This window comes from Oncorhynchus tshawytscha, linkage group LG22, assembly GCF_018296145.1.
Source record: "Oncorhynchus tshawytscha isolate Ot180627B linkage group LG22, Otsh_v2.0, whole genome shotgun sequence".
NCBI classification, from domain to species: Eukaryota; Metazoa; Chordata; class Actinopteri; order Salmoniformes; family Salmonidae; genus Oncorhynchus; species Oncorhynchus tshawytscha.
In genome coordinates, this window is record NC_056450.1 from 19,037,946 (window position 1) to 19,050,967 (window position 13,022).

At 44.3% G+C, this 13,022-nt stretch overlaps 1 protein-coding gene across 2 annotated transcripts in view; it reads left to right on the forward strand.

Moving 5' to 3' along the window:
• Positions 1-8,991, forward strand: part of LOC112221539 (plexin-A1-like) — a 340,982-nt gene extending 331,991 nt beyond the window's left edge. For both annotated transcript variants that reach the window (XM_042303888.1, XM_042303889.1), the window contains exons 28-32: positions 1,859-2,049; positions 2,661-2,830; positions 2,939-3,151; positions 3,407-3,557; positions 5,196-8,991. In XM_042303888.1, coding sequence (XP_042159822.1) covers positions 1,859-2,049; positions 2,661-2,830; positions 2,939-3,151; positions 3,407-3,557; positions 5,196-5,291 — 821 coding nt within the window. In that variant the 3' untranslated portion in view covers positions 5,292-8,991. The remainder of the gene's footprint in view (positions 1-1,858; positions 2,050-2,660; positions 2,831-2,938; positions 3,152-3,406; positions 3,558-5,195) is intronic.
• The last annotated feature ends 4,031 nt before the right edge of the window (positions 8,992-13,022 follow it).

Here is a 13,022-nt window from a genome sequence, read left to right on the forward strand (position 1 = left end):
TTAGTCACACTGGTTCCGTTTTCCTTTAGTTTCATCACTGGTTTTAACACCTCCACTAGAAATACGTGTAGCAGGAGGTCTCTGGTTCCCTGTTTAAATACCACAGGGCCCATATTTACAAAGTGTCTCCGAGTATGAATGATGAATGCTAGGATCAGGTCCCCCCTGTTATCCATTATGATTTAGAAGGCAAAACGTATTCCTACTCTGAGACGCTTTGTGAATACAGGCCAAGGTCTCTGTAGATTGAATTGGGTATATTCAGGTCAGTGCTCTTATTCCCCATAAGAAACAACAAACCAAGAAGCACTGACACACATTCGTTTAGCAGTGTCTCCAGCACCATCTCTCTGTGTCATTCAGTCTCTGAGCTTCACTTCCCTCATCCTCTCACCCTGAAAGCCAGCGGGATCTCCCTGCGCTCAGACACTCAGAAGGCCCCAGTGTCACTCTATCATTCAGGCAGAATGAATTTCTTCCTCCGTCCTCTCATCCCTCCCTCCATACACCTGCATTCTGGCCACCCTACCTCCTCTCCATGCAGCGTCCCTCCCTCCCTTTCTGGCTGCCACTGCAGCAGGCTAGCTGATAAGGAACATGGCAGAAGGGCATCTTTTTGGTCTCCCGTAATGAAGTTTGACACTCACACCATTAATAATGTAGCAGTGCATGGAGGCAGGCGGCCCTCGGGAGGACACGAGTGGGGGGAGACAGAAACTCACACAATGGAGCCTGTACAGCCTGACTCATACAGTACCACAGGAAGGGAGGATATTGCTCTTGTGTATGGTTTTCTATTATATCCACCACTCTAACATTATGGGTCATTTGGGCTGGGGAGGGGAGGGGGGGGGGGGGGGGGGAGAGGAGAGGAGAGGAGAGAGAGAGGAGAGGAGAGGAGAGGAGAGGAGAGGAGAGGAGAGGAGAGGAGAGGACAGGAGGAGAGGACAGGAGAGGACAGGAGGGACGAGATGGAGATGGAAGGGCTGGTGTAAAAACATGCTGAAGAAGATAAGACAGAAAGCAGATTCTCTATCCTATCTCCTCTCTCGGCCCTGGCACAATGAAGACGAGGCACGCCATTTTTCTTCTCCCACTTTGCTAATTAGTTATAGTCCGCCAATTGAGCGTAATGAGTTAGCCATCTCTCTTCGCTCCTTAGTTGAGGCCTAATCATTTTTCTCACCATCCATCCACCTCTCTAACGTATAAAAGGAGTTTTTACAATAGGAGAGGCTACAGGGATCTGTTGTCTTGCTCATTAAAATGTTCTCTCCATCTCTGAGGTCAGGTCCCAGTGGATTATGGGTTGTGACCTTGTGACAGACAGACTGATACTCTGCTCCTCACGCTGGCACATTCTTTGTTCTGGCTGGATGACGGCCAGATATAGACAGCCCATAGAGCCATTCCTTCACCAGACTAAATATGTTTGTTTTCTCTTTTATGTTTGTATGCTGTGCACAGCGCTTTGACCTGAAATGCGTGATTTTAACACCTGTGTCAGAGTTGGAAGTTCATGGAACCATCAACACTAACACCAGTAGATAGTGATAGCTCTGACGTCATCTACGTATTCCTCTAGAAAACTCCCGACGGTGCATGAAGCTGGAAGTATTTCAATTAGAAACGTTCCATATTGCTGAATTGGGTTGTAATTTACATAGGCTTTCTAGGCAAGACCAGACCCTTTGGCACCGCTAAGTTGCTACGGAGTAGCCGACCAGCCGAGCTTGTGCCTTCACACTCCAGACCGGACCCTGGGGGCCTGCATGAAACCAGGGAGTCAGACTGGTGTTCTGTTCTGATGGCCTTGTCTTTGTCCTGATGTTCCTATCGCTCTCTTGCCTCCGTCCAGAGAGCATGTTGCGAACAGCCAGCAGTCCAGACAGTCTGCGCTCCCGCACTCCCATGATCACTCCTGACCTGGAGAGTGGTACCAAGCTGTGGCACCTGGTCAAGAACCACGACCACTCTGACCAGCGCGAGGGTGACCGCGGCAGCAAGATGGTCTCTGAGATCTATCTGACCCGTCTGCTCGCCACCAAGGTAAGATTACATAGACACCAGACCACCCCTACATAAATAACAAGTACTGCTGATGTAGGTCAACTTTAACATCTGAATGTTGAGGAAGTCATTGTAATGCTCTCCATATGTCAAGAGTTTTTCCTGGGGGAACCATCTTCTTCGGTAGTCCCTTGATGTGCTTGTCACTGCTAAATGACTCAAATGTAAACAGCTCAGCCTCTATTGCAGTATTCTTCTGGGGTCCCTCAGCCAATTCCCTGTTAACGGGTCTGCCTGCCCCTCTCCTCTCCTCTAGCTGCCTCAGAGCTCATTGTTTCGCTCCTAATTGTAGGGAAAGAAAAAACATGGAAATGAGACGCTGTTTACAAGCCTATTTTGTGGTCAGAAAAGATAGATAAATATAAAGCGGGGGAAATAGCAGGAGACTAGTCATTTGTTGTGGGATTGAGTGTTTTGTGGCGCATGATTCAGAGAAGCGAATGGAATTCAAATAGCAAACATAGGTCTGTCTGGTAAGCTAGCTTGTCTCAGCACTTTGATCTTGGAAGAGCAGAAAGAAGCGTCCTCTCCACAGCCCCTCCCCCTTAATGGGGGTAAGTAATCGCTCCTCTCATCCCTTCTGTCCTCAGGGTACGTTGCAGAAGTTTGTGGACGACCTGTTTGAGACCATCTTCAGCACGGCCCACCGCGGTAGCGCCCTGCCTCTCGCCATCAAGTACATGTTTGACTTCCTGGACGAGCAGGCCGACAAACACTCCATATCAGACTCAGACGTACGGCACACCTGGAAGAGCAATTGGTGAGACACATTACAGGACAAATAGCAATGGTTTGCTTGGCTGTTTCTTCACTATGTGTGTATTTGGTTGATGGCATCCATCTTCTCATGATAACTCTCCCGTCCCAGTCTTCCTCTGCGGTTCTGGGTGAACGTGATCAAGAACCCTCAGTTTGTGTTTGACATCCATAAGAACAGCATCACAGACGCCTGCCTGTCTGTGGTGGCCCAGACCTTCATGGACTCCTGCTCCACGTCAGAACACAAGCTGGGCAAAGACTCGCCCTCCAACAAGCTGCTCTACGCCAAGGATATCCCCAACTACAAGAACTGGGTGGAGAGGTATGAATGACAGAGAGCTCAACTGCCTTCTAGTTTGTAAGAATGTCCATTTCAATGCTTCCATTTCCGAAAGACATAGTATGCACCCAGCGTTTTAACAGTTGGTGAAATTAGATTAGATGAAGGTTGTTGACAATTACTTGATTGAGGCCTTGACTTTTTCATCGCAGTCCTTCACATACACAACTAAAGAGGTGTCCTCTCCAGTCCAGGGTGCTAACCCCCTTCCCTCTCTGCTCCCCTCCTGTCCTGCAGGTACTACTCCGACATCTCCCGTATGCCGGCCATCAGTGACCAGGACATGAGTGCCTACCTGGCTGAACAGTCCCGGCTGCACCTCAGCCAGTTCAACAGCATGAGTGCCCTGCATGAGATCTACTCCTATATCGTCAAGTACAAAGATGAGGTGAGTCACCGGTATATTACGAAGATATTAATCATAGACATTATAATAGTTTAATAGTATAGATATCTAATGTGTTTTATAAATATATATTAGTCGCAGCATGAAGAAATCAGAGTAGAATAGCCATTGGTTCTGTATGTTGACACAGGGGTGAGACCCTTTGTATGTGCCTTCTAGTTTTCATGATGAATGGAATGTGGGCATTCTGATTCAATTAGAAGATAACTGAGTATGCATGCAGCTATTTAAGTAATTAAGTACATATTATGGAACTAATGGACCACATTGGATTTATGTGTTTTATTCATTCTCCCATGTGCTATCCTTCCGGGGAGTTCATTAACACACTATATTCCATGTGCATTCATTTATTTCCCCACCAAAATAGACTGACTAATCATTCTTGAAATGTTGCTTATGCATTGAGGCAGAGCCAGTATAGTGTAGCTACTCCATGTAGGAGATGTGAATGAGACTGTACACTGAGTGCTAATTCTCAGAGAGCTGAGCAGAGCCTGGAAAGGGCTACAGTCAGTGACTCACGGAGACTGGGCTGTGGAACTGGAGAGATAATGAGGCAATGCAGAAGCTCCCTCCACTCTATCCGCTCCCAGCCATTAGGACAGACAGACAGCCAGCCAGCGAGGGAGGGAGGAAGGCAGTGCTAGGATGGCTACTGTACTGTACTCACTCTAAGAGAGTGTCTGCCGTGGCCTTCAAAAACACGTAAACAATGTTTGTCTGTCTGCTCAGACAATTCTTCCTACCTTGTTGGTTATAGTGCATTGAGTGTGTGCTGTGAGAGGTTCAGGCAGCCTCTCTGCTTGCCTTTTCAAAGGTGGTTGAAGTGAGGGGGGTATATTCAGTCATCTCCACTCAGCATCAGACCCTATCTCTACCCCCCTCACCTCTCCCCTCATCTCTCAGCAGTGCTGGTTCCTGTGTCTGAGGCAACAGCTGCAGCTGCCTCTATTTAAGCAGCCGCTCCCATTCATTAAGGCTTATTATCCAGATGCAGGCGGCTGCAGGGTCCTCCTCTCGCCCCCCTCATCCGTCAAAGCAGCACTAACACGCGGGGCATTAGCAGGCCATTATGCATTCTCCTGCATGAGTCCCTAACATCTAGTACACAGCTACCTATCACTAATGGACCCACCAGCACCTCCTCTTCCAGTTCCCATAATGCCATAGTACATACAGCTCCCCTCGCATCCATCGTCATCCGCCTGTTTACTGAACATCTTCTTCTATGCAATGTCATTCAGTGGACATTCAACTTTCCATACAGAGGTAAACTATGGATGTCACGCTGCCTCCGTTTCCTCGTATATTTCGCCAACATTCATGAGTAAACAGCTGTATGGTGTTTGTAGGAAAACATTTCAACGGTTTGCATGCTTCTACATACAAGTCTTATAGCATACTCATGCCACCATCACAGCACGTTTGCTTCACCAGCTGTTTAAAAACTGACAGATGTTCTGAGGGACTTTACACAGACTTACAGATGTTCTGAGAGACTTTCTCTGTCGGTGGTCCACCCTGCTGAATCTATTGACTAATCTCCCTCTCTCCTTCTCTTCTTTCTCCCTCTTTCCTCTCTTCTTTCTCCTTCTCTCCTCTCTTGTCTCTCCCCAGATCCTGTCTGCGCTGCAGAAGGACGAACAGTCTCGTAGGCAAAGACTGCGCAGTAAGCTGGAGCAGGTCATCGATACCATGGCCTTGGCCAGCTGAGGAACGGCCCGCCACTGAGGGTCGGAGAGGGTAGCAGCTAGGCCTTCTCTCACTGACCCCAGCTCCTAACCCCAACACAACGCGTAAGGACTGCAAGGACACAAGAAGTACACTGGAGACCCACCAGAGTTAGGCCTGGGCCCCGGCCCATCCAAACAACCCCTCATTTATAAACACTAAACGTCCGTCTGTCGCCCCGAGAAAGTGTCTTATCATCGCGGTCTTCATCACTGGTTTCAGTTTGTCTTCCATGTTGATTATATACCCACCTACAGGACAGGGACTGTGAAGCAGCTGGCTAAAGAAGCCAGGAGATACATATATATATATATATATATATATATAAGGGGAGCTATGGAGAAAGGACTTCATTTACAAAGGCCCCCCATGGACGCTTCTGACGTGTCAGCAGTCTATCATCAGAGACTTCATCAACGTTCATGGACGTCAGTTTGATTTTCAGATCCATTTTATTTCTATTTGGTTGATTTAGTTGTTGGTCTTGTGTTTAACAACTGCCTACTCTCTCCGTTGGTGTGCCACTTGTGTTACTGCTGAATTTGCACAATTTACAAAAAAGCTACATCAAAAGAAGAGGATATAAATATAGATATATAGATATATAAATACAACTTCATTTTTAAAGAAACACATGAAAATAGTCAATTTCCATTTTAATGTACAAAATACTTTGAAAGAAAAGGATTTGATATTTCAAAGACTGAACTATGAAACCTTGTCCTGTGCCATGTTTGATTTAAATGTTGTTTAGTGAAAACTTTTTCTTTAGATAAAATGTGTTATGATTCTAATGTTGTCATGCCTAGTGACTGAAGGTGAGAGTAAAATAAAAAAATAAAATAAAAAGTTAAATGACAAAAAAATTGTAGAAGCAAGTCAACAAATCGTTAGGTCTTTGGGGCCTTTCCTGTCCTGGGAGATCATTTGTTTTAATGGTACTGGAAATTACTATTTTATTCCTGTATTTAATACAACCAGTGCTATTGTGGCTTTTAGAAAAACCAAAGGCTTGTTTTTTTTTTTTTGTACAACTCAGAGAAAAACAGCCTCCTGTGTTAGCCGACAACCTCACATTCACAGCACCTGAATGAGCAGCCCTCTTGGTTGTATCCACCACCTTGCTCGCCTCTGTGCACAGGCTCCGGACCACAGCAAAGTTACATTACTTTTGTTCTGGGACCTCAAGCTTTTTTGGGAGGCAAGTAACATGGCTTAAAGTACTGTGATATTATGGACTCTGCTGTACCACAAAAGTCAGACTCCACAGAAGGATTCATTGGGCTTAGCGCCATGTTAAATGTAGCAAAGGTTTAATTCACCCACTACCCTTTCAAAGCCTTCCTGAAGTTTTCCCACTGTCCCCTTCCCTCAGATAGATCACTGTTAGACTATCCTACAGACTGTCATGGCGGACACTGAGGTAGAGGTTTGCAGACGAAGATGAGAGGAGTTTTTAGCTAAAGCTTTGAGTGAAGAGTAATCCCTCCTGATTTTTAGCCCGTGAGAGCAAGCATTGTCACTCCAGTGAATTCAACAGTTCTATTTTATTGCAATTAAGAAGATGGTTTAATTGTTGTTTTTGGTGTGGTGAAAGTTGTATGAGTTGTTTTCTTTGTACTCTGCAGAAACCAAACATTGGTTGTGCAAGCAGAGTAGACTCTCCCAGGGTTTCCCTCATGTTCTGTAACGGCATCTGTGACGATCGTCATTCAAAAGAGAAAAGAGGACTTCTGAAGCACCAAGGAAGGTGAACATTCAGAATTCTCTTTTCTTCGTTTTTTAGTCTGCTGTGAAGATAAGAAAACAGCGACAAATATTTTGAAATGCAAACATCTGTGATGTGACAAGATAATGAAATGTAGCTCAATCTTTGTGTGTTTTCTAACTGCCAGGTGGCTTTCGTTTCCTCAGAAACCGGATACCTTTGTGAAATGTATTGTCTCCCTTTAATATGTTGCATCGATTCCCCTTCGGTCAATGTCCTCTGAGAGTAAAGGAGATACGGAGGAAAAACAAACCAGATAAATGTTTGAGAAACCTCTGAAATATTTAGGTCAGTTCTCCGGTGAGAGCCGTGTGGATCACACAGGCTAGAGTTGTGATATATAACCTTGGGCCATCTGTCCATCCTACATCAGGCTTCAACAAAGATGGTGGGATTTAATGAAAATGAAAAGCATTTCCTCAGTTTATTTATTTATAATTGTTCAGTTTGAAATGGGAGCAGGTCTCAACAACACATTATATATTTGTTTAGACATTTCAGAAAATATATGGATATTTTTTATTCATCTTAGTGTGCTGCAGGGCTCTTCCATCCTTCTCTCTTGGTCATTCTCCAATATCAACTCCCTCTAGTCTCTACTCTCCATCTCAGTCCTGTCCTAGTGCTGGCAACTCAATAAAGGTACTCCTATACGGTACACCCCACCCTTCCACTAATCTCTCCCTTCCCTCCCAACCGAACACAAAAGGCTGGACTGTATGTATGTATTGTACTCTTTACTTGATATCTGAGAGCAGGGCGTATGGAGTAGTTTATGAAATTCAACTTAAACAGGGTTATCTGCTGGTTACTGGTTTTTCCCATACCAAGAGAAGGCCTCTCTTAGTGCAGATTCGGCATTGACTTGACCACTTTTCTGTTCCTTCACCCTATTTATGATGATTTGTGATGGTTCTGCTCCGTCACTGTTCTTCTGTTAAGCATATTTTATTACCTGATTGTGCACATTTGTCTCCCTTATTTGTTTAATGGATGGGGAAATGTTTGTGTGTGCTGCCTCCCTCCCGCCACACAAGCTAGGCTTTGATGACTGCGATTGTAAAACAGCTGGTGGCGTTACAAAGTTTCCAGGAGGTTCTCTTGCTTTGATGTCCTTTTGCTCCTCTGTTATTTACGTGGAAGATTTTTGGATGATGATGATGATCAACATCTTGGCGGGATTATGGATTAATGTGGTAATCTGTAACGTTACTCTATAGAGTATCAAACAAGTTATATTGTAAGTACTGGGGCAGTTGGTCTCTCATGTTATGTTTTGTGTTGTTATTTCATTTTACTATGCCACTTGTTGTGTAAAGATGAAAAGAAAGGGACTTCTCTACAGAAGTCCTTTGAAGTAGTCTCTCCTTGTGTTTTGTTGTTGTGTCTGTCTGCCATTGCGAGTTGGGTGGAAGACAGAAAGGAAAGCCAGAGGGAGCGATCCAGATGCTGTTTGATGAACACAGAGCTTTCACTTTGCACATAGTGCCTTGTCAGCTCCCCCTCCCCTTCCCACAACCCTGTATGACCCCTCCATTACCCACAATCCACCACCTGACCATGCCCACTCATAACACTGTCACAGGTTTCCCCCTTTGCCACTGAACAACTTCTATCCTTGTCCTCCTGATTCCCTTGTTTGGTTTGTTTTTGCATATTGGAAAGCAGTTCCTTTTTTCAAAGTAAAGGATGAAACATAAAAAATATCTAGACACAGATTTAAGAGGAAATAGAACCTAAAGAGTTGTAATACTTTCTGAATTCTGATACCTTTTTAAAGAGTTTCAGATTTGAAGCAACTGTGACAGGTTGGCTGTTTCACGCTCGTGTAAATATTCTGCTCTTTCCTATTTTGCAGATTTATTACTTGTAAATAAACACGCATATAGGAGAGATTAAACTTTTTTTGCAAAATCTGTTGTCCGTCTTGTTTTTTTCTGTCTGGCTCTTATAAATTAGTTCAGCACCCAAGGAATTACAGACAGGCATATACCTTGAAAGTACTATGGCGTTAGTTCATATGCAGCTCTAAAGCATTGCAGAATGCAACAGATTTCCTGCCTTTTTCTAGTTGTCCATCAGTGTGACAATGGTGATGGTTCTCTCTATCTCCTCCTTCAACTCAATGAGCCCATTTGTTCCTAGCACATGGCCACCTGCCTAATTCTATTACACCCATAAACTCCCATCAACACCAGAATTACCCAATGATTACAAGTCCACTGAATCCTTAAATGACGCTGTCTGAAACAAATGTTCACTTAGCAGTAATGGTGTGATGTATTTATCATACTGTTGAAATGATCAGATCGCTGTTTCTTTTCCCGGGGCTGTATCATGTGCAGTACTGTAGTATCATTCTGTTCTCTCTTTCCAGAACTCTCAACGCATCGCCTGGCCTTACGAATCTCTCTCGCTCTTCCTCGCTCGCGCTCTCATTCAAATCACATTGTGTTTGTCACATGCGCCGAATACAACAGGTGTAGACCTTACAGTGAAATGCTTACTTACATACAAGCCCTTAACCAACAACACTATAATAAGTTAAGAAAAAAAAGTGTTACGTAAAAATAGATAACTAAAAAAATTGAAAAATAAAAGTAACAAATTAGCAGCAGTAAAATAACAATAGTGAGACTATATACAGGGGGTACCGGTACAGAGTCAATGTGCGGGGCACCGGGTAGTCGAGGTAATATGTACATGTAGGTAGAGTTAAAGTGACTATGCATAGATGTTACGAATCCCTTTGGCCCGGCAGTCTAGGGGGGGATGGTTTCGAGACCCGTAAAATAACTCATGCAAAAGGGGCTGAGCTGGGCCCAAGGACCCTAGGAAAGAAACAAATATCCAAACATACCACAAAGCTAGACTAGCCTACTACTATACAGCTAACTAACTAACCAAAAATACAGTGGGTGGTTCGCCCAGTTATACCTAGTGTTCTTAGACAAAGTAGTCCTACGGGTAGTGTATGCCCATGGGCGACTTGTCTTAGTACCCCCTTTTCCTACCATCAAACAAACACCATAACAACACTCACAGGTGGGGACAAAGTGACATGTAGGTGCAAAAAACAAAAGAGAGCTCAATAACGAGAGAGAGATTTTGCGAGAGATTGAGACACAGAGAGATTGAAACAAAAAGAGATTGAGCTCCTGAGAAAACAACTGACAGGGTTTTTAAACTAAGGGAAAGGGAATGTGATTGGGTAATGGAAACAGGAGGAGGTGTGTCTTCTGATTGATGACTGCATGGTGACTGATTGGGGAATGATGATTGCCACCTGTGAGGGGAGAAGGAGAGAAAAGAAATGCACACCCACAGGATACCTGTATCCGTAACACTCCCACCCTTAAAAGAGCAACCCATGGGGATTGTGACCACAGTATTACAAAACATACCCACAAGATCAACAACAGTCAACCTTAGAAAACTTACAGAAATCATTATTTTACACACGTGACAAAGTATCTGCCAACACATTATCAGAACCTTTTATATGGCAGATCTCCAAATTATAATTTTTACAATAAGCGCCCAACGCATAAGGCGCTGGTTCTGGTTGTACATCCGGTGGAGAAACACTAAGGGGTTGTGGTCAGTATATACTATCACTGGTAGAGCACTAGAATCAATATGCACATCAAAGTATTGCAGAGCTAACAACAAAGCAAGAGCTTCTTGTTCGATGGTTGCATAATTTGTTCAACTTACAAGAAAAATAACAAACGGGATGATCCACTCCACTCTTGTCCTGCTGCAGTAGAACAGCACCAGCACCTCTGGCACTAGCATCTACCTCAAGTTTAAATGGTCGCTCAAAATCCGGAGCAGCAAGTACAGGGGTAGTACATAAGAGTGCTTTAGCAGATTCAAAAGCTACCTGACAATCAGGGGTCCACTCAAACGATCTAGCCGGACTGAGCAAATCGGTCAATGGAGCGACTACCGCAGAGACATTTTTACAGAAACTACGGTAGTAGCCAACTATCCCTAAAAAGTTCTTACAGAAACTACGGTAGTAGCCAACCATCCCTAAAAAGTGGCGTAGCTCTCATCTGGTGGTAGGTGCGGGGAATGCAGTTATAGCCAAAACCTTGGCATCAACAGGGCGCACCTGTCCATGGCCGACCTCTTTGCTGAGATAGGTCACAGTAGCCTTCCCAAACTCGCACTTTGCCAAGTTCAGGGTTAGAGAAGCAGCTGCCAAACGTTCACATACTACCCTTAAGAGAGTCAACATGATCTGACCACTCAGACGAATAAATTACTAGATCATCAAGGTATGCACGACAATTGGGAACGCCAGCTAATACGGAGTTAACCAGTCGTTGGAAAGTAGCATTGTGACAGAATTTACCTTTCGATAATCTGTACATAACCTGGACGTACCATCAGGTTTAGGAACCAGAATGCAAGGAGAACTCCAAGGGCTGGAACTTGGCGTAGCCAGGTCATTCTCCAACAAATATCTCACCTCATCCCTCATTATCTTCCTGTTAGAAGCATTGATATGATATGGGTGTTGCTTGATAGGGGCAGCATTTCCAACATTGATGTCATGTTTCAACACATTTGTACGAGTAGGAACATCATTAAAGAGACATGGAAAACTGTGTAGTAGCCTCACAATATCGTTGGCCTGTCTGTCCATTAAATGAACCAGACCTGACTGGATAGACAGCAACATTTCTGAGTTGGGCAATCTAACGCACTGCTGCTGAGTATTGCGCAACTCCAAACCATCTCCATCAACATCATCAATATGACAGTCCACTATCATAGCAGTAGAAGCAGAAGAGACAGTAGTACCTGCCACTGTTTTTGAACTATCTAACTGGGTGATGGGTCAGGTATGATATGCTTTCAACATGTTAATGTGACACACACGAGATTGGCGTATTCTATCAGGAGTTTGAAGCACATAATCAGTTTCACTTAATTTCTTTTCAATGAAATAAGGACCAGAAAAAACGAGCTGACAGTGAAGATCCTGGAACAGGCAATAACACCAGTACTTGGTCACCTGGCTGTAGTGGATGAGAAACAGCCTGTTTATCATAGTGTCTTTTCATACTCCTCTGTGAGGAAGACAGAGCTTCCTTTGCGAGAGCACAAGCTTGGTGTAGGCGCTCACGAAAGCGACTAACGTAGTCCAACACATTCTCATCTCCTGTACACAACTCGTGGGACAAAAAGTGTTCTTTAAGGACTTTCATTGTTCCTCTCACTGTGTGACCAAACACTAGTTCAGCTGGGCTGAACCCTAGGGACTCCTGTACAGTTTCACAAGCAGCAAACAAAACTAGAGGAACTCCCTCATCCCAATCTTTCTCAGATTCCAAACAATATTTACGTTGCATAGACTTCAGTGTCTGATGCCAACGTTCAAGCGCACCCTGAGACTCTGGGTGATATGCACTTGCCACACGGTGCGTAATTGACAAGGATTGGTACCTTGATCACTTTGTACCACCTTAGGTAACCCAAATGTCGTGAAGAATTTAATTAAGGCTTTACTCACTACCGGGGCTGTAATCCTTCTCAGAGGAATGGCCTCGGGGTATCTTGTAGCCATACACATTATCGTTAACAAAAACTGGTTACCCGATTTTGTCTTCGGTAACGGTCCAACACAATCAACCACCACATGTTCAAATGGTTCACCTATGACAGGTATTGGACAAAGAGGAGCGGGAGGAATAACCTGATTTGGTTTTCCTGTTATAATAATGTAAGGTGCCTCACTAGAACGAGTTGGGTGCAAGAGTCAGGAGCATAAGAGCAATGAGGTCCAAATAGAAAATATTTATTTGGAAGTCCAAAACACAACAAAACTGGTCAGGAAACAAACCCAACGAGGGCGCCCAACAAAACAGGAATTCGTAGTGACAACAGGAGGAAACACAATCTACTCCTAAAATAAATCACAACGGCACAAA